Genomic DNA, 20,751 nt, shown 5'->3' on the forward strand with positions numbered 1-20,751 from the left:
AATGCCATTTACCTGATATTCCCTTTTGTAGTTTTGTATGGCTCTGACTCTCAGAAGCATGGTAATGTTTCACATATCCCCAAAATAAAGAATTAAAATAAACCAGGAGGTGGGGGGGAGGGGGAGCCCAAATTAGAATACAAAGAGTAACAAATGGATGTAAATGTATTACTGATTATTATCGTAACCATACAAAAGAAGTTGGTGAAGAACAAACCAACTCTGGACTGTGTAATGTAAGGCTAAAGACAGAACTGTCTGCAAATATTATACTCTAGTTAGCAAATTTTTTTCCTCAAGGGTATGGGTTAGCAATTCTGGAACTACTTTATATGTATACTAGGATTGAATAAGTAATGGGCTTCTTTGAGAAATGATTGATTCCAGGGAAAATATAAGATGAATTAGGAATATCTTAAGGTACTGGAAAGTATGGAAGCACTAAAAATGATGGTGTGTGTAAAAATGATATAGGAACCAACTTGAAGGAGTTTCCAATGAAAGCTGGGACAAGTTGAGCTAAAAAATAAATAATGATAGTAATGGATTATGATGTAGAAAGTGAAATTAACATCCCTGAGTCCATACTGATATAAATAAATAAACAAATGGAGAGAAGAAACAGCTCTCCTTTAATAATAATAATAATAATAATAATAATAATAATAATAAAGGAATGATAGGAATAGAAAATCACCAAAAGGCAAAAATTAGAATAGTTCATGGGCACTTAAAAGCAGCGAAGGTAAGAATGTTGAGAAATACGATATTTGCATAGTCTCAAAGTACCTCCTCCCAAGATAGTGTTAGTTACAAAAGTATAAATAGTAACTTTATAGAGATTACACATGGCCAAACTGTATAACCAAGCGATGAAAGTCAACTTCTCCAGTAAGAAGTCATTGGCATCAGAACCCTTGAGATGAGGTGCTGAGAAAGTGCACCCTCACTTACACTGTATTCTTACCTCAAATGCATAACCTCAATTTAATCACAGGAAGACATCAGACAAATGATCAATGGAAGGCTATTCTACAAAATAACTGACCAGTGCTCTTTGACAGTGTCTAGGATATGAGAGACAAAGAACGATTGAGAAACGGTCATAAACCGGAGAAGACTAAGGAAACATTGACAACTGGATCCTGGACCAGAAAAAAGGACATGAGTGGGACAACTTGGTTAAATTTGGGTAAGGTCTGCAGACTAATTAATAGTATCGTGTCAGTGCTCACTTTCTGGTTTTGACCACTGTGCTTGGGTAAGATGTTAACATTAGAGGAAACCCAGTGAAGGGCATATGGGAACTCTGTACTATTGGTGCAACTTATCTCTAAATCTAAAATTTTTCAGAATAAGTTAAAAACAAAAAAGTCTTTCTCACTCAAAATCTTTTTGTTTATTTTGCTTGCCGTCACATATAGCTGAGCCAAGATTTTGAAAATATGTGTAGAGTGACATCATTAATTTCCCTTTCAAAAAAAAATTGAGGGATTAAGGAAGAAAATTGGGATTATTAAATTAAGTTGCCTCTGGTCCCTCTCCCTTCCTAGGGAAAATATTTCACTGAAATAGGAAAATGGTGGGGCGGGGGGATTCAGTGGGATGGGATGATCTGGAAAAATGATGTGGAATGATGTGGAATGATCTGGAAAAATGTCACCACCCCTATACCTGAATGAGAGAGGGAAAGGAGAAGTCGGTGGAACCCAGAGAGGATAGCTGAATGAAAAGAACGCTGGAGAGGATTTGTGGGTGCCTTCAGGGGCAGGACACAACCAGCCCACAATACCCATCTGAGATTGCCAGGTGAATAAATGGCCCAGTCTTACTCCTCCTCTGCCGTCTCAGCTCCTGCCAGGGCCTCCCACTGGCTGCACCCATCCAGAAGCTGGAGGTCAGTTTAAACATTTCCACCTCTAGAGATTCATAACAGAGTACAGAAGTTTGGAAAGGGGATCTGGAGGGAAAAAAATGGAAAGGCACCAAGTACTGAGATCAGCTAGTGTATCTCTCGTTTTGCAGATGGGAAAAATAAGCCTCAGTGACAGGGAAAATTTTTCCCATGTCACAATAAAAGGCAGTATAGTAGGGCTGAAAACCTATTGGTTTGCAAATTAAAACACTACATTCAGTCTTGATTTGGGCCCTACACTGCACTTCAGTTTCCGTATCTATGAATAAATGAGGTAGACTAAAGCAGGGGTTTTCAAACTGCGGTACACATACCTCTGGTACACATGAGGGTTTTGAGGTGGTAAAAGGGCATGAAGAGTTTTAAGTGAGTCAGTTTTTAGACCCACAACTTCCTTATATATATATGTATTCTCTCCTAAAATTAATGTGCTTTCCTTTTCATAAATGTTCTCCTACTTGATGAAAGGAAAGCGTTCCTCTCAGGCATCTCAAATACCACTGTGATGCATTATTCCAAGATGTGAAATTTTGAGGGCACCAAACAAAGGGACATTTTGAAAATGCATAGCTTTTGAGGCACATACCTGTGACAACCAACCAGAGAGTTTCAATGAAGAACTATGGAAAGGGGCAGCGGTTACTCACAGAAATGTGCATTCATACATTGTCCCTCTGAGAAGGGTTTGCATCTTATAAGCAAACATTTCACATTTCAAACCTAAGGTGGAAAGCAGGTCTTTGCCCACTTAGGAGGAAAGAAGGTCCTAGAGACAAACAAAAACATCAGACTTTTAACTATAGAGAAGAAACTGTTACCAGATGGAAGGTGGGGGGGATGGGTGGAATAGGTGAGGGGGATTAAGAGTACATTTGCCATGATGAGCATGAGTGATGTATAGAATTGTTGAATCACGATATTGTATGCCTAAAACTGATACAACACTGTATATTAATTATATTGGAATTAGAAAAATATTTTTAATAAAAAAATAGGGGCACGCAGGTGATTCAGTCAGTTAAGTGTCTGACTTTGGCTCAGGTCATGATCTCGGAGTTTGTGAGTTCGAGCCCCCATCGGTCTCTGTGCTGACAACTCAGAGCCTGGAGCCTGCTTTGGATTCTGTGTCTCCCTCTCTCTCTCTGCCCCTCCCCCTGCTCTCGCTCTTTCTCTCTCTCTCTCTTAAAAATAAACATTTAAAAAAATTTTTTTAAATAAATAAAATTGTGTCAAATATACCTCGAAAAAGCTGTTAAAAACATTGCAAAAAAAAAAAAAAAAGATTCTAATCTGATTCTGATTCAGATGATGAGTAGCTTGAGCTGTTCCAGGAACTGGTCGTGCCACATACCAGGCTGACTAACACAACCACAAGTGAAAATATGCAATTATTTCTACTTCTTAGTACATGGTTTTATTCTTGCACAGAGTTCTTGTGTCTTCACAGAAAAACCAGTTCATGGTGAGCTAGATGGAGCCAGAAGTTTCCACGAACAATTGTCACTTCCTTGGACACTTTTTTTTTTCTTTTTTGAGAGAGAGCGAGAGCACGAGTGACAGAGGGAGAGAGAATCTCAAGAAGGCTCTGCACTAACAGCTAACATCTCACTGCGGGATCAATTGCGAGATCATGACCTGAGCTGAAATCAGGAGACAGACACTTAACGGACTGAGCTGCCCAGGTGCCCGCCTTTAAACACTCTTAAACTCGGATGGAGGAACTCTTGTGCCAGGTCAGCCTTATGATTTATCTCACTCTGCTGTCCACTCGAGGAGCAGCACTGATCTCTTGGATGCCAACTTTAAGGCTAATAATTTCCAGGTTTCCAGTAGTCGTCAATGACGATTCCGCCTTCCTTACATTTCTCTAAATAGCCTATCCGGTTCTTGAAAATGGTATTATTATTTTGTTAAACTGACAACATGCCCACTGTAAAAATTTAAACAATTCAGAATAGTGAAAAGGAAGGACAAAAACATCCTAAATTCCACCAATCAACAATAATACATTTGGTGACTGTCTTTCCAGACACACTCTGTGCCTAGGTACACGTGCACATTATTTTCCATAAGTGAGACCATATAATACACACTGTGTGGTAATCTGGTCTTTCACGGAACAATGTGCCGTGATATGTATGCTGCACATCACGTATGTTTTATGTATGTGTTCAACACTCTCTTATTGAAGTCCATTTAGATTGTTTCTGATTTTTCACTTTCAAACAATGCTGTGACAAACATCCTTGTGCATATTTCTTTTCATGTTTCTGCAAGTGTCTCTGCATTAATGGATTGTATTATTTTTAGATCGTGGACATCTTTGAGAATCTAATGAAAGCTATGTATGGACCACCTCCTTTGCAAAATACACATATTCATATACCTCATTCTGACTTTGACTTTTTTGTGTGGTTCCTAGATACGCCCTTTGAAGTTCATCCTCACTAAGGATGCTTGCTAAAGATTCATGTCCTCGTGTTAAGAATACCTACTTTAGGGTTAATTCCAAGATGTGAATTTTCTTTTCTTTTTTTTTCCTTTTTAAAAATTAATTAATTTTTTTAATTTTATTTTTTATTTTTTAAAATTTACATTCAAATTAGTTAGCATAGAGTGAAACAATGATTTCAGGAGTAGATTCCTTAATGCCCCTTAACTATCTAGCCCATCCCCCCTCCCACAACCCCTCCAGCAACCCTCAGTTTGTTCTCCATATTTATGAGTCTCTTCTGTTTTGTCCCCCTCCCTGTTTTTATATTAGTTTTGTTTCCCTTCCCTTATGTTCATCTGTTTTGTCTCTTAAAGTCCTCATATAAGCGAAGTCATATGATTTTTGTCTTGCTCTGACTGACTAATTTCACTTAGCATAATACCCTCCAGTTCCATCCACGTAGTTGCAAATGGCAAGATTTCATTCTTTTTGATTGCCGAGTAATACTCCATTGTATATATATGCCACACCTTCTTTATTCATTCATCCATCGGTGGACATTTGGGCTCTTTCCACACTTTGGCTATTGTTGATAGTGCTGCTCTAAACACGCGGGTGCATGTGTCCCTTCGAAACAGCACACCTGTATCCTGTGGATAAATGCCTAGTAGTGTAATTGCTGGGTCGTAGGGTAGTTCTATTTTTAGTTTTCTGAGGAACCTCCATACTATTTTCCAGAGTGGCTGCACCAGTTTGCATTCCCACCAGCAATGCGGACGAGATCCTCTTTCTCCAACATCTCCTCGCCAACATCTGTTGTTGCCTGAGTTGTTAATGTCAGCCATTCTGACAGGTGTAAGGTGGTATCTCATTGTGGTTTTGATTTGTATTTCCCTAATGATGAGTGATGTTGAACATTTTTTCATGTGTCGGTTGGCTATCTGGATGTCTTCCTTGGAGAAGTGTCTATTCATGTCTTTTGCCCATTTCTTCACTGGATTATTTGTTTTTTGGGTGTTTGATAAGTTCTTTACAGATTTTGGATACTAACCCTTTATCTGATATGTCATTTGAAAATATCTTCTCCCATTCTGTTGGTTGCCTTTTAGTTTTGCTGATTGTTTCCTTCGCTGTGCAGAAGCTTTTTATTTTGATGAGGTCCCAGTAGTTCATTTTTGCTTTTGTTTCCCTTGCCTCCAGGGATGTGTTGAGTAAGAAGTTGCTGTGGCCAAGATCAAAGAGGTTTTTGCCTGCTTTCTCCTCGAGGATTTTGATGGCTTTCTGTCTTACATTTAGGTCTTTCATCCATTTTGAGTTTATTTTTGTGTATGGTGTAAGAAAGTGGTCCAGATTCATTCTTCTGCATGTCGCTGTCCAGTTTTCCCAGCACCACTTGCTGAAGAGACTGTCTTTATTCCAAGATGTGAATTTTAATAACCTTTCATTTTATTTCTATTAATTTATTGTTTGTTGTACAAAGTTCTCATATGGTCTCTGTCTTTCTTAATTGGGTCTACCCTCCAGTCTGTGTCTAACTCTGGAGGTTTGGTAACATAACAAATGATCAGATTATATAAATTTCCATTGACTGCCACAGGGGCCAATGTGATTTTGAACATAAAACCGTGCGTTCCATCTTACCTTACAGGCTTTAAGAAAGTTTCCTAAAAAAAAGTTGCATAGGTAAAAAAGAAATATATTGGAATGATTCCCTCATTCAACAAATAGATATTGAGTAATAGCTATGTGCCAGGCTTGGTGCTGGGAGCTAAGAGATACGAAGATGAGTAAGACTCCAACCTTTCCTTCAAGGGATTCACTGTCTAGAAGGGCTGTCAGGCATAAAAGCACAGCATTGTCAGGTGGGGAGAGATTACAACCTGCTCTAATTGGGTAGCTAACACAAAGGTGTGACATAGCACACACTCAGGGAACTTTAGGGGGTCCGTGTGACTGAAGGGTAGTGGTCAGGAGGAAAGAACCATTCCCTCTGAGTTGGGTTAGCAAACTTGCTCTCTTTATATGGCCCATCTCGAGCGCCACACATCTGAATGTTCTTCCCTTGTCTCTACACAATATTTATTTTACTTCTCAGGGAGACTCAATACTGACCTGAAAGTCAACGATCTCCAGGATGGCTAAAGTGAATCAAGGAAGCCAAATGGTTCAAGAAATAACACAGGTTACAACCAGCAGTGCAGCTATGCTGTTTGATGATAACATTTACTTCTGCACGTTTGCAGATATAGACGTCTTTGCTATGAAATCACTACAGTAGATGAAAAGCAGGAGAAACCACAAGTCAAGTTTACATATAAGTAGACTTAAATAGATAACTAGATTGCTTGCTGTCAGCGGAGGGTGTAAATCTTGTAAACACAAAGAAAAGTTTTGTTTTTGTTTTTTTGCGCCATACTTTATACCTCTTGGCTTGGACTTAATAGTTGCAGTGCCCTTAGAAATAACCCATTTCATTTAACTTCACCTCAGCCCAGGGATCTCTTCAGTAGCTTGATTTCCTTTTGAAATCCGTGAATCTCACCTATCAGCTAGAGCAGCCATGCCATTCCAGTCCTCATCTCGATCTGTTCCTCTCCTTTTTTCTGTTGTCTGTATTTTTCCTATTTCTTCACTGACTAGCATCTCCTCTTTCTCCAGGCTTCTCACGTGAGGATTGCCATTCATTGGTAAGTTCTTCTAGGACTTCACATTTGCAACCCATCTTCCGCTCTCCTAGTTTACCTGCCCTCCTGAGTCAGGCCTGGGGTTCCCAGAACATGTCAGAAGCCCATCCATCAGCTAAGGTTTTCCCTTCTATTTGAAAGAGGAGGAAGGAAAGGAGTGTAACCATTTCCCCCAGTGTATTTCTTAAGGACAGCATTCATAAAAATATTTTAGTTATATTGACTTCCCCTAGGATTTTGATGCATGGTTGTTCTCAGGATAAAGACTGATTAAAAAAAAAACAAACATGTTTTGGGTGTGTGTGCTTTTCATTCAAGGTGAAAGTATATGTTGATGCAAAAAGGATGTTTTTAATACATTTATTATTCACAACTGTGAGTCACAGGCATCTGAAACCAAGCATTCAAGCTTATTGAGAATAGGGATAAGTAGCGTTGAAATAGGACAGCGGAGGATGATTACTACATCTATCAGCATCCCTGTCACTGCTCTAGGACAGTCAGTGACAGTCTTTTTCTTAAGCCTTCTAAGAAAAGTGCTTAAAAAAAATCTCTGCAATATTTCTTGCACATTCAATTTTTAAACTTTTTTTTTTTTTTTGCACATTCAGTGTTGACAAAAAAAGCTTTATGTTAGTGTCTGTTAATTTTGTTTTTGATGTAAAATGTAACTTGTTTCCCTTAACGTTGTATATACTTCACTAATGCGAAAATACCTTATACTGTGTTTTTCAAATCTGACTCGTACCTCTAGCCAGGGATCCTTTTTTAGATTTGAATGGTATTGATGCTATGTTTTTTATAATTGGTATAGTTTTTCTGTTTTCTCAACAGTAGATGGGAGATCACAGTAGGATCACAGGGTTGTAATGAGTTTAAGGAATTAATACATATAATGACGGCAACAACCGACATTAATTGACTATTTTCTGTGTGCTGGGCATCACTTTAAGTGATTTGCATGCATTGCTACACTTGCTCTTCCCTAGACCTCTGTTAAGTCCTGTTATTACCATCTCCTCCCTGTTTTTTACACCCAAGGAACCTGAGGTCACTGGGCATTTGAGTGATGTTCCGAGGTTACAGTGTGGCAAATGGCAAAGCTGGGATTCACATTCAGGAAGGTGGGTTCAGAGCCTGTACTCTTATCCACCATGCCATACTGCCTTGCAGGTGAGCCAGTATCTAAAAGAACCAGGCTGTGGATAGGGAGGAATTTTGTATAAAACCTGAAAAGTATAATCTAGAGCCTGAAATGAATGTTTTTATGTTACTAATGCTCAGTGTAGTCTGGCTGAGGCATCTCTGACACTTACAGCTGCTATTGTAATAAATTTTCCAGGTCCCTTGCTTTCTTGTTTTCTTGAATGCCTTTGTTAATTTTTTTTTAATGTTTATTTTATTTTTGAGAGAGAGAAACAGAGCATGAGCAGGGGAGGAACAGAGAGAGAGGGAGACATAGAATCTGAAGCAGGCTCCAGGCTCTGAGCTGTCAGCACAGAGCCCAACATGGGGTTTGAACCCACGAACCGTAAGACCATGACCTGAGCCAAAGTCGGACGCTTAACCCTGAGACACCCAGGCACCCCCTCGAATGCCTTTAAGCATCTGACTTTGGGTAGGAGCGTGTTAGTGAAAAGAGCATGAGGTTTAGAATCAGAAAGTGTTTGACTCCTTACTGTGTGGGCTTGCGCAAGTTACATGCCTCTCTGAACTCATTTTCTTATTTGGAAAGATGACAATAACAGCTGCTTCAGGTTCTACAGCAGGAAGCATGAAATGATTAAGTATTCAAACACGGAGGAAGGCAGAGAACTGAGACAGTGAATATAGAATTTGACACATGGCGACTAGAACTGATGGCATGGTCTTCACTGCCTCCCTGGCTCAGAGTTTTGTCAGTTCTTGATGAAGATGGACATTAACATCAGGATCTCACTGAATATCACTATTTTGTTGCTTATATACTTAAGTCTTGAATTCTCTCTATAGAAAATCGTATCTTTTTCTAATTCCATAATTTGTATAATAATTCTCAGTGGATCTTTCTGCTATTTTTATCAAGTCTGAAAATACAGAGCTTTTTATACATATTTCTAATTTGTCACATCAGTAAAAATTCTGCTGTATAGATGATGTAAACAAACAATTCATGGAATAGGAAATGCAATTAGTTAGCCAGCATATAGGAAACAGCTAAGCCTCTCTAGATACCAAAGAAATGCAAAACAAAAGGCATATATCATGCTTTGCATACGAATATATTCTGTGCCGGTGAGGGCCATATTTATTATTGATGGGTATATAAACCGGATGAAAGCCTGTTAGAAGGCTTTTCATAACATATAATAAGAATCTTAAATATGTTTGTGTATTTTAAGATAATTTGTTTCTGGAATCTAGCCTCAAGAAATAACATGAAGCATAGAAAAAGCTTTTAGTATAAAGCATTCATTGAGGCGTTATTTATAAGAAGTGGGAAACAACCTAAATCCCGCCCCCCCCATCCCCCATATAAGCTGGGAATAGTTAAGTGAACAAGATGTTCTTTACATGATGGATTACTGTGCAGTTATTTGAAATGATGCTCATAAATAATGTATAATGACATGGAGAAATACATGTAATATAATTTAAGTATGTAAATACTTATATAAATATCTGGAAATAAATATACAGAATGCTAATAATAGTTACTAGGTGAGGATTATGAATGATGTTTCCCTGCTTTTAACTTGTCTGTGTTTTTCAATATATTTTCATGCACAATGAGTGTATGCTATTTTACAATATTAAAACACAAAGCAAATGCTCTATGAGTAAGGATTTTGTTGCTAGGATGGGCGGCAGTATCTGCTCCGGGAGGATGCTTCAACAAAGCAGTAATCTGTCAGTGTGCCTCGGGTTACGCTGCTCCACAGGGTTCTTGTGAGAGTTAAATACTCTCCTATGGGTAACTGTCGCCAGTATAAATTACTACCTGGTAAGACACTGTTACAGAACATTTAAATTTTACACCCTTACAGAGGACCAGGGAAGGGCATTGTGGAGGGATTTTATTTTATTTTACTTTATTTTTTTTCACATTTCCAAAGAATTCACAAGTTTCCTTAACTAGCTTTCTCATGCATTCCACAGCATGCAAGCTCTCAGGAATATTTTCTTTTTGTGTCCTGTGAAGATATGGTTATATGTACTGGCACCTTTATCAGAAGCACACCAAGAAAGAAAAACCAAATTTTAATTCAGCCAGTTGTGTTTTTAAAAAGGTTTTAACAACTTACTTGGTGGCGATAGGTAGGGTTTATCCAGGACAATCTTGGTCTACACGTTACCCTGGCTTAATTATTAAGAGTGCCCTTGTCTTCTCTCAAAATTGCTCTGCTTTGGAGAATAAGGTCTATGATCACCCTAGCAATTTTGTTTATGGGGAGAGGGGAGGAAAGAGTGGTACCATCTGGCGGCTGACTCTTCAGTGGAGGGGGGTGTACGAGAGGGACAGTTGGCTCCTGACGGCCAGCTTGTAGGAGAAGGAGCAGGCAGCGGCCCTTGAAGGGACAGAAAGCAGCCCAATTGCCCATAAACACTGGCCCACGGGCTGTATTAATTAGTCCAATCAGCCTTGTATCTATCAGTTGATAATGATTTTGATTCTGACAGCATTGGCTCTACTTGAAGGTGGACCAGAAAATCTTTCTAGTTGATTTAAAGACACCAAAGGCACACCTGCTCCAGGATTCTTTTCTGTCAGCCCACTCTGGTGCTTGGCATGTCCACCTTTAGAATTATAACAAAATGTTACCAAAATAATTCAAATTATCATCTGGAGAGAACAGCGCAAAACAACCGGGGAGAAAACAGTGCAGTCAAGGAATTGGAAGGATCCTCAAACCAACTCTGCTCTTTCCAGTGGAATGACCCTAGACCAAGGACTCAACTTCCCTGAGGCTTAGTCTCTTCGGCAGTAAAAAGAGAGAAATAAATCCTGCCCTGCCTATTCCTTGGGGTAGTAATGTGACCCAAATGGTTTCTGTACGTGAAAATGCTCTGCTAATACAAAAGCACTCTGCAAATGTCAGGGACTAGCAGTATCGTGGAGTTTTTAAAATAAAGTCACACATTAGCTTGAGCTAATAGCACCACTTTGGAATGTAGTGAGCAAGTCCTGGGGGGAAAACACACAAATTGGGCAAATTTTGATGGGAGGCAGCCGGGAGGAGCAGGCTGGCTGATCATCTGAACCATCCATCTGGAGAGGGTTTTAGGGGGAAAAAAAGATTGGTGGGCTTCATCCCAAAGAGCTTGGGATTTCAGTTGACCAGACACCCAGCCCAGCGTGAGCAGGATGAGGGGTGGGGAAGCCGCTCAGCCAGAAGCAAAAGGGAGCAGACAAGGCTATAAAGAGAGAGGGGGAAGAAAATAATAGAACTCGGTTGCTCTGACACGTTTTCTTCAGAGCTGGCCTTGCTAGGAAGCTAAGGGCTAAAATTAATTTTTGAAATTTTTGGTTACTTTCCCTCCCAGCCCACTCCCCACCCCCCCAATTCTAGAACATAAACTCCACGTTGGTGGGGATTCACTGCTGAATCCCAAGCACTTAGAACATTTCCTGGCACATGGTAATGATAAAACTCACGTAAATGAGTATGATAAATGAGTATCGTTCGCCTGTGTCGACTGTTTCCCCCGCCCATAGCTATGATTGAAAGCCGGGTACTTTCGTTATTGCAGTTCTCAAGCTACTAAACGGAGGGCTGTGGGACCAGGTTTAGGATGAAGGCCTTGACCTAGGTCACACAATGGTAGCTCTCACTGGTGGTCATTGCTACGTCCACCACCAACTTACATTCTTTGTTGGGGACTGTCAAGTCCTGTTGTCATGGTCTTATTTAGGTTCTTCTTCTCAAGCCCTGGGGCTACCCGACCAAGAACAGAATTCTTTTTAAAGCTGAGTTTAGTTGGTGACAGTAGGCCTCCCTGCTTATCCGTGGGGGGATACATCCCAAGACCCCCAGGGATGCCCAGAACTGCAAGTAGTACTCAACCCTAGACACGCTATCTTTTCTCCTATCTATACATACCTATCATAAAGTTTAATTTGTAAGTTAGGTACAGAAGAGATTAACAATAATCCAGTAGTAAAATAGTACAATTATAATATACTGTAATAAAAGTTCTGGGAACGTGGGCTCTCTCGGAGTATCTTATTGTACTGTACTCAGCCTTCTTGGGATGATGTGAGATGATACAATGATACAATGCCAATGTGATGGCATGCAGTGAGGTGAATGACATGGGCGTTGTGAGTGATGTAGCATTACTCTCCTACTGACCTTCTAACAATCTGTCAGAAGGAGGATCATCTGTCCAGACTGTGGCTGACCATGGGGAACTGAAACCTTGGGAATTGAAACCACAGATGAGTAGTCCCTTAAAAATTACCTTTATCCCAGGTATGCATTTACAGGAAAAAACGTGGCATAAACAGTGTTCAGTGCTGTCCTTGGTTTTAGGCGTCCTCTGGGGATCTTGAACGTATTCCTCTGAGATAAAGGGGACTACTGTATACTTCGGCATTTAGTTTGCTGTGGTCTCAGTCTGGGTGCTTTAAGCCAGGAGAACCAGAAACAAGGATTAAAGTGTGGTGACTTTACTTGGGAAATGCCAGTCAAAGATGGTGAGGGTGATGAAACAACGGAAAAGATAAAAAAGATGCAAAGCAATGGGATGTGATGCATCACCACATGGCTGCTGCTTCATCATGGGCCTGCAAAGACATAGCGGGTGCTTGGTAGGTGTGATACCTGGCCTGCGGGACTCCTCTGGAAAGGCTGCAAGCAGAAGCCATGCTTCAGAGTAGTCCTCTGCAAGAAGGAAGAGGGGGAGATTTTTCGGCTCAGAACCTTCCTGCCTCTCATTTCCTATCAGCCAACATTCACCCCATTGAGAGGTAACTCCTTATATTTTCAGCCCTTGGCAGCCACTGAGGAAGCCAATTGTGTGGCATTGCACCCAAATCTAGAGAGACAACTCGATGTAATAAGGTTAGTGTGTGGGGAGTAAGGGCTATGCAGGGCCAGGGTTCCAACTTGAACTCTGGCCAGCTAGGAAGGTCAGAAAAGGCAATGGTTATGTTAGGGATACAGTAGGGGTGTTGGGGTTACCTTCAGCAAGAGGTAGTAGAGGAAATCAGAGAAAGTGCACAAAGATTGCATCCGATATACTTGCTTTACAAAATGGAAATTTTGTAAAAGGGGAATCATACATATTGTTCTAATTCTTATTTTATCTTAAAACGTCATAGCCATTTTTTCCCTTCAGTATATTGTGATCATTCTTTTTAACAAACGCCTAAGATTCCAGAGAATGCATATGCCATAATTTATTTTGTCATTTCCTTATTGATGGACATTCACGTTGTTCCCAATTCTCCACATTATAGTAATTATCTTGAAGCACTATGTATGAGTCTCTTTGGAGGACATATTTAAAGTGCTAAAAATAATCTGAAAAGAAAGATCTTATTTAAAATCAGTCACCACACTTAGCTGAAGCTTTACTGATCTGATACTTGTGACTGCATTAATTATGCCCTATTGCATTTTGCCCAGGGTCAGGCAATTGTGTTTATGCCCATGACTGCAATCTGCTGGCTTCTCAGATGGAGGTCTGCAACATTGATAAGGCATGCTACTCTCCCAGGAGGGTCCTAACTCAGAGAGGAGATTACTTCCCATTTTTGCATATGTCCAAAGCCTTTCCATTTGAGTTATTTTGTCAGTGAATAAGTGCCTTGAATAAATAAAGAAATGAAATTCTATGCATTCTGACTTGCCCAGCCTGGTTTTCCTGAGGGCTATCATCTAGGGAGATGTAATTAGTCAGGCAATGGCCTAGGGGTGAGAACTTGGATAGGATACTAAATATTCCCTGACGAGGGGGTTGAAGTGTTCATTGATAAGAAAAACAGCCCCACGTGGGAAATTTTACATATCTTCTGTCTCAGGTTTCAGGCATACTTTGGAGGAAAACTCTTTTGCCTTATGTTTTTATCTTAAATCTTTGACATCTTGACAGTTTTGAAGGTAATGACCCCTTATGGGGAACAACGGGACTCCATCTGCTTTTCCTTTTTTCCAGGCAGCTCATCCCCCTTAGCCTCCAGCGTGACAGCCTCTGAAGACCATCACTCTGGTCTCCCTCCTCACTTATCCTAAAGGGGTTAACTATGGCATTTCTCAAATCTGCAGTTTTTCTGACTATAAAAAACCCATCACTTTACTTCAAAAGTCAAAGTCTTTAGTCTAGTACCCTTTTGATTTCTTTCTGAGAGAATCTGTTATTAACATGGATAGGTTATAAAATATAAATCAAATTCTACATGAAGCTATTTAAAAAATTGATCAGACCAAACAGAAAAGATAAAATTGTGAATGTAACTTAGCCCTTCATGGTATTTGACTAATAATGTTGAGTAAACTAAAGAATGCTTCTACAGTCTTTAGAAAAAAAAAAATCTGACCACTGAATTTAGAACCAAAACAGTATGTTTTTATTTTATGTGATATCATTTAATATATTTTTAAATTTTTAAAAAATATTTTATTTATTTTTGAGAGTGACAGAGTGAGCAGGGGAGGGACAGAGAGAGAGGGGAACAGAAGATCTGAAACGGGCTCTGATGCCTAATATGGGGCTCAAACTCATAAACTGTGAGATCATGACCTGAGTCAATGTCAGACGGTTAACCAACTGAGCCACCCAGGTGCCCTACCATTTAATATTTTAACTCACATATCTTATACCACTGTATTAGTTATTTACTGTTCTAAACCTGGAAAATTAGTCAGTAATTTCAGGTGAACAAATAACAACAACCATATTTTAGTTATGATATTCTAATAATGGGATACATTTTGTGATTTTTAGTGATAAATCAATTTCATAAATTATAGACTATACCTCCTAGATTTGGTGATCTCTAAGATCAGGAAATGCCTACCACCTATCACATGATCAGCAGAAGTTCACACTATACCAGCTCAAAGCTAGAAAGTATGACATTTCCATTTGCTTACGGAGGAGAAATTTCTCCTGTGATACGATTTCTATGTGATACATTTTTTGAAATGTTGAAAATAGTTTATTCAGCCACGTAATGACCTTTGCATATCCTCAAGCTTCCAGAGACCCCAGGTTGGTAGCCATTTCCTTAGGCAAGGTTTCATATCAATTCTTAGACTGTACTAATGTGACACTTGTATCCTGCCTGATACTCTTCTCAAAGTGGCCTTAAAAAGCAATTTAATAATTCTTATTTGATTCTGAGTTAGTGGCAGAAAACAACAGAGAATGACAAGGGAGAGTGGATACTTCTGTAGTTCTGTCCTTGCCGAGTCACCAAGGTGACAGCTCCTGTCAAGCAGCCTTCTCCCTATAGTCTTCCAGTTTCCTGGTTCAAGTAACTGCTTCCTTCCTTAAACGAATCCTTTAACGAGGCCTTTAAAGATGTACATTTGGTTTGTTTTTAGTATTCTATTAAGAAGAATGCTGCAATGAATAACTTGGTATATATGCCATCTTTTTTCCTTGACTATAGGATCAAAGGATTGCTGGGAGTTGGGGCAGTAAAGGGAGTAAGTTGGAAAGATAGGAAGTGAAATGTCAGAAAACAGAATGATAGAATTAAGATTATGAAGTTATTGATAATGACAAGGTCTGGAGCATGACTATAGGGTGAGGAATGAGGTATGCTAAGAACAATGTCATTTGAGTGGAGGTATTAAAAAAACAGAGAGACTATGGTGTTGGAAAGATCACCTACAATATTTATTAAATTTACCAAGAATTAAAAATAGAGAGATTATCAGGCTGTAGCTAATATCATTGAGAAACAAGAGCAAATGACCTAAGTGTCAAGAGATGATCGCAAAAATGAACATTGTTAGGTGAATTAATCTGATAACATGGGACTTGAAGCTGGGGAATTTTAGTGAGGGGAGTGAAAAAAGTCTGCAAGTGACAATGAGAGCAAAGAGGTGGCCTACCCCACCCAAGGCCCAGGTATATGACTGTGGGAGAAAAACAGCTGCTGCGTAGGATGGTTGCAGGGGAAGCAGTATCCTCAGGGAAGAGCCAGGTTTCTAGAGCAACAAGGTGAATGAAATGTTCAGAGAAGAGGTTGAGGATACAGGGACTTGGGCTGATGATGGCTGAATTCCAGAGGGCACAATGGAAGGATTCCGTTTAACTACATAATGTTCACAAGCAGAACTTCTTTGCCCCTAATCTCCTTTTTGCCTGAAGTTCATCTTTTAGTAATTTTCTTACAAAGGCTGGTAGGAACAATGTTACCTGTGTTTTTTGCACATTAAAAACTCTTTGTCTCTTGGGTCGCTTGGGTGGCTCAATTGGTTGAGCACCAGACTTCTGCTCAGGTCGTGGTCTTGCGGTCTGTGGGTTCGAGGTCCGTGGGTTCGAGGTCCGTGGGTTCGAGCCCCGCGTGGGGCTCTGTGCTGACAGCTCAGAGCCTGGAGCCTGCTTCCAATTCTGTGTCTCTGGCTCTCTCTGTCCCCCCCTACCCCCACTCACACTCCATCTCTAGTCTATATTTGAAAGGCAGTTTGGCTAGACTTAAAGGCTTTGTGCCCATATTTGAGTATCTTATATATGGTGCTCTAATGTCTTCTTATAATGAACATTACTGCATAGAAATGTAAGGCCACCTGACAGTTCCCCTTTATAACTGACTTGACTATTTGTAACCTCCCAGAAAGGATTATTGTTTTCTCTTTGTAGTCATTAGCTATTCAAGTAAAATATCCTTGGATTATAATACAGTTTTTCAAGAGAAGAGTTGTCTTTTAATTGAGCAAATTTTTCTTTGATTGTATCTTTTAAAGATTTATTTTGTTCGATTATTTTGGGGCTTTCTTGGGGGCTCGGGGCATCAATTATAAGTTTTAGAAAATCTCCTTTGCCTGTTTTCTGTATCTATTGTTTTGTTTCTGATCTTTTTTACTCTACTTGTCATTTTATTTTGCGTGTTTTTTCTCATTTCTTTTCTCTATATTTTTATCGTTTCTTAAGTTTCTTTTCTTTCTTTCCTTCTAATTTTGTCTTTATTTCTTTGAAGGTTTTGGTTTTTTTCTACTTCTTTTCCGAGTTCTTCTATTTTTCCTTTCACTATATCTTCACTATATCTTTCACTATATCTTTGTTTCTTTGTTTTCTTTCTTTTTTAATTTTTAAAAAATGTTTTATTTACTTTTGAGAGAGAGACAGAGAGACAGAGAGAGAGAGAGATGTGAACAGGGGAGGGGCAGAGAGAGGGAGTCTGTTTTCTTTTTATAGAGGTGATTGTCTCGTTTATTTTTCTAATTCAGAGGAAGATATCTTTCCAAAAATATATCTGCCATAGTGACATTTTACTGGTAAAGAGAGCTTCGCATATTGTGTTTTGCTCCCCCCCCCTCCAATTTTCTTTATAGTTTCTTTATGTTGGTGCTGTGTTACTTCCTTTTTTATCTCTCATCATTGGATGAAATGTGGTTTCCTGGACCAGCGATTTACAAGAGTTTCCAGTATAGGTGGGAGTAAGGACAGGAAGAAGATGGTTTTTACTAGGTGTGGGCTCTCTTCTCTTCTGCCACATGGAAGAGATTGCTCCCTGCAAATATGGCTTATCTGTATGATTTTTTGTGTAGCGTCACTTGCACGGTTATTCTGAATCCAACTGAGTACAAGACCTTTTGTTGCCAGCATGGCTTGCCCCACGTTCCCCACCCTCTTTTGCAAACAAAGGATAAAATTTCTTCAACTCAGGATGTGTTCCTTACCTTCACGTGTTACACTTTTACTAGCAGTGCCTACCTGGGTCTTCTTGCTGTTGAGATCCACCCCTGTGTTTTTTTTTCTCTCTACTTTCTCCCATACAATTTCCACTCAACTTCAGCTGCTTTTGGCAACTCCTATACATGTTTTAGAATCTGGGCAGTATGGTAATGCCCTAGTTTGCAAAAGAAGAAAAAAAAAAAGGATTTGTGGATTTTGGTATGTGTATATGTGTGTGTGGGGTGTAGGTTGTGTTTTTAGTCTTCGTAACTCTTACATGATTTCCAAAGATGGAAAGAGAAAATACTAATACAGCTAGTCATGTCCATACCAAAAGTTCTCTCTAATTCCTTAGAATAGTGATACCACATTTTACAGATAATCAGAAACTCATGTGTGTGGTCTGAATTCTCTCCTAACGGTATTCAAAATTATGGATTTTTAGGATAGTATTAAGAGTCCTTCAAGATTACTTAGTCAACTATTAATAAAATGTGCTACAGCCTACCAAAACTGGGGATGACTCAGATCTCTTGGCTAGGCCTCACTAAAGCCTCAGAATCACAACATGCTGGAAATTTCAAGACCCCAAGAGACAGACTAATTAAGGGTTTATATTGTTCATCTGCTCTGTATAAATACTATGCTAAGCAGTATTCAGGTATTTCCCATACTTTCTAGTTTACCTCAAGGTCAGATTCTACAATTATCTGAATCGCTTGGGTACTAAGCTGGCATTGCTGGCACTGAATGGGGGACAGAAGTCCATTCCTTGCAGCCAAAAGTGTCTGCCCGTCTAGCTGGATTTATTTCACATGGGGATGATGTCAGAGTATTTCTGGTCTTGAAAAGTATTTACCTAAAACAGAAACTCACGGATAAATTTTCATCATGACAATGACAATATAGTTAGGTATATGGCTGAACAGTTCTTGAGACATCTGGACTATATTCAAGAAGCATATGGACAGTTGAATTTCTACTCCAAGTTTTTGTTACTGATAGTTACCATCAGTTTCCTGCTAGATTGCAGGAAAGAGAGCCATGTAGGAAGACATTTAGGACAATTTTGTGACTCATATGCCACTTCTCCAATTTTAATTAAATTGTGTCTTTGATAGTATAGTTTCTTTTCCGGTCTGTGAAATTAAATTCTTCTTGCCACCAAGCTGCACGGATGAGAGTTACTTGGTAGTTCAAACACATCCTGAGGTTTGCATGCCAAAAGCAGCTGCAGAAATGTAAAGTATGGTTCATATTCATCAAAATCTGTGTCTTTTGAAATGTGGACTTTATGTCTACCAAAATAGTACAGCAACTCCTCAAAATCTATAATTCCATTAAGCCCAGTTGCCATTAGCTCAATTCACATGCCTGGTTTGAGCCTGAGATCTTCATTTCCTGAGACAAAAGTCCTTCCTTTTCCCTGTGGTTTTAAGCTCTGTACATTCAGGTGTTTCATCAGATCAGCAAGAAAGTGCAATCTCTCGGGCCGCTGCATGTTGAGTAAGTTGGGCCTCTGAGAGTCCTTTCAATTCCCCAAAGTCCTTGACCTCAAAACATCTCTTTAACTAGTTCCTGTAATCTAGCCTTCTGGCTGCATTAAAACACAACCCAACTGTACACGATGCTTTGTCTTTGTCCAACCCGGTGATGGTTAAGGGCACAGGCATAAAAAATGTTGACAACCACGACAACTTTCATCCTTATGCCAGGAAAAGAATCTTACACAGCTCAGATCACAAGCTGGCCTGTTGAATGAAGCAAGGAGGATCAGACTTCTCCTTTGTCTTGAGTTAGTATTGAAGCACTCCTGCCCCACTCCATTGCTGGTGCCCCCCCCCTACTAAACACCCCTGTTTATGCCAAACTTCTCAAACTCCTTGCTGGCAGATAGCCCTTGAAAACTTTCTGTGTTCCAGCTAACCAGGGTCAATTAGGTCACCTACTGGACACTGTTGCTTTATAGCATTCCATTCCATACAATTGGCACGTGGGCTGTGGATCTTAAATTTAAAATAAAATAAATATTTTTACATTGTTAAGTGTGTGTGTGTGTCACAGTAGTTTTCAAACTTCCTTTTTTTTTTTACATCTGGAAATTCGATGTGTAAAGGAAATAAAAGAGCAGCCAGCTGTACTAAAGGGGGCCGAGAATAAAAAAAGCATTCCCCAACCTTAGGGTGGGGCCTGTTTGAAAACCCTTTTGATATGTAGTCAATTTTTGTAAATAGTTCATGGGTAATTTACAAAAATTGACTATACATCAAAGGGGTAGTTTTATTCTCTCTCACAACTATGTATAGCAGTGTATAAACACGTATATAATCTACCTTATTAATTATGTTACTTAGGGCTTTTCTATTCTTACTTATTTTATTATTTTTTTAGCACTTGATCTGTTCTGCACGAGAGGTAAATTAATTAGCCATGTTTCCTGTTGATTTCTCCTTGGATCTGCTGTAATTTTTCCTCTATAAATTTTAAATGCTATGTAATTTGGTTTATAGATATTTAGAAGTGTGAGATCTTAATTTTTGTACCTCATGCTTTATTGTTATAAAGTGCCTGTCTTTGTCTCATTTAATGCTTTTTCCCTGAATCGAGATTTGTTGGAGATAAAATTTTGATATTGGCTTCATTTGCTTAGTATACTCTCGTCTATCCTTTTATTTTCATCCTAAGTCACTTTGTTTTCATTATCTTATGTATGCAGCAGAGAGTTGGGATTTGATTTGATATTCTTTCTGAGAAAATTTTTAATTAATTGGTAAGTTTAATCTTTATAGTGAAATGTAAGTTATGTTCTATTTTAGTCCACCTACCATTTTTTGGTTATGCTTTTAGTTTATACTGTTCATTTAACTTTTTGTCACTATATGGCC

General features: G+C 39.2%; 1 protein-coding gene across 1 annotated transcript in view; it reads right to left on the reverse strand.

The window, feature by feature from the left end:
• BEST3 (bestrophin 3) overlaps positions 1–17,998 on the reverse strand; it is a 65,704-nt gene extending 47,706 nt beyond the window's left edge. The window contains exon 1 of the mRNA XM_042992737.1: positions 17,906–17,998. Coding sequence (XP_042848671.1) covers positions 17,906–17,966 — 61 coding nt within the window. The 5' untranslated portion in view covers positions 17,967–17,998. The remainder of the gene's footprint in view (positions 1–17,905) is intronic.
• Positions 17,999–20,751: the final 2,753 nt, after the last annotated feature.

The sequence above is a fragment of the Panthera tigris genome, chromosome B4, assembly GCF_018350195.1.
Source record: "Panthera tigris isolate Pti1 chromosome B4, P.tigris_Pti1_mat1.1, whole genome shotgun sequence".
NCBI lineage: Eukaryota > Metazoa > Chordata > Mammalia > Carnivora > Felidae > Panthera > Panthera tigris.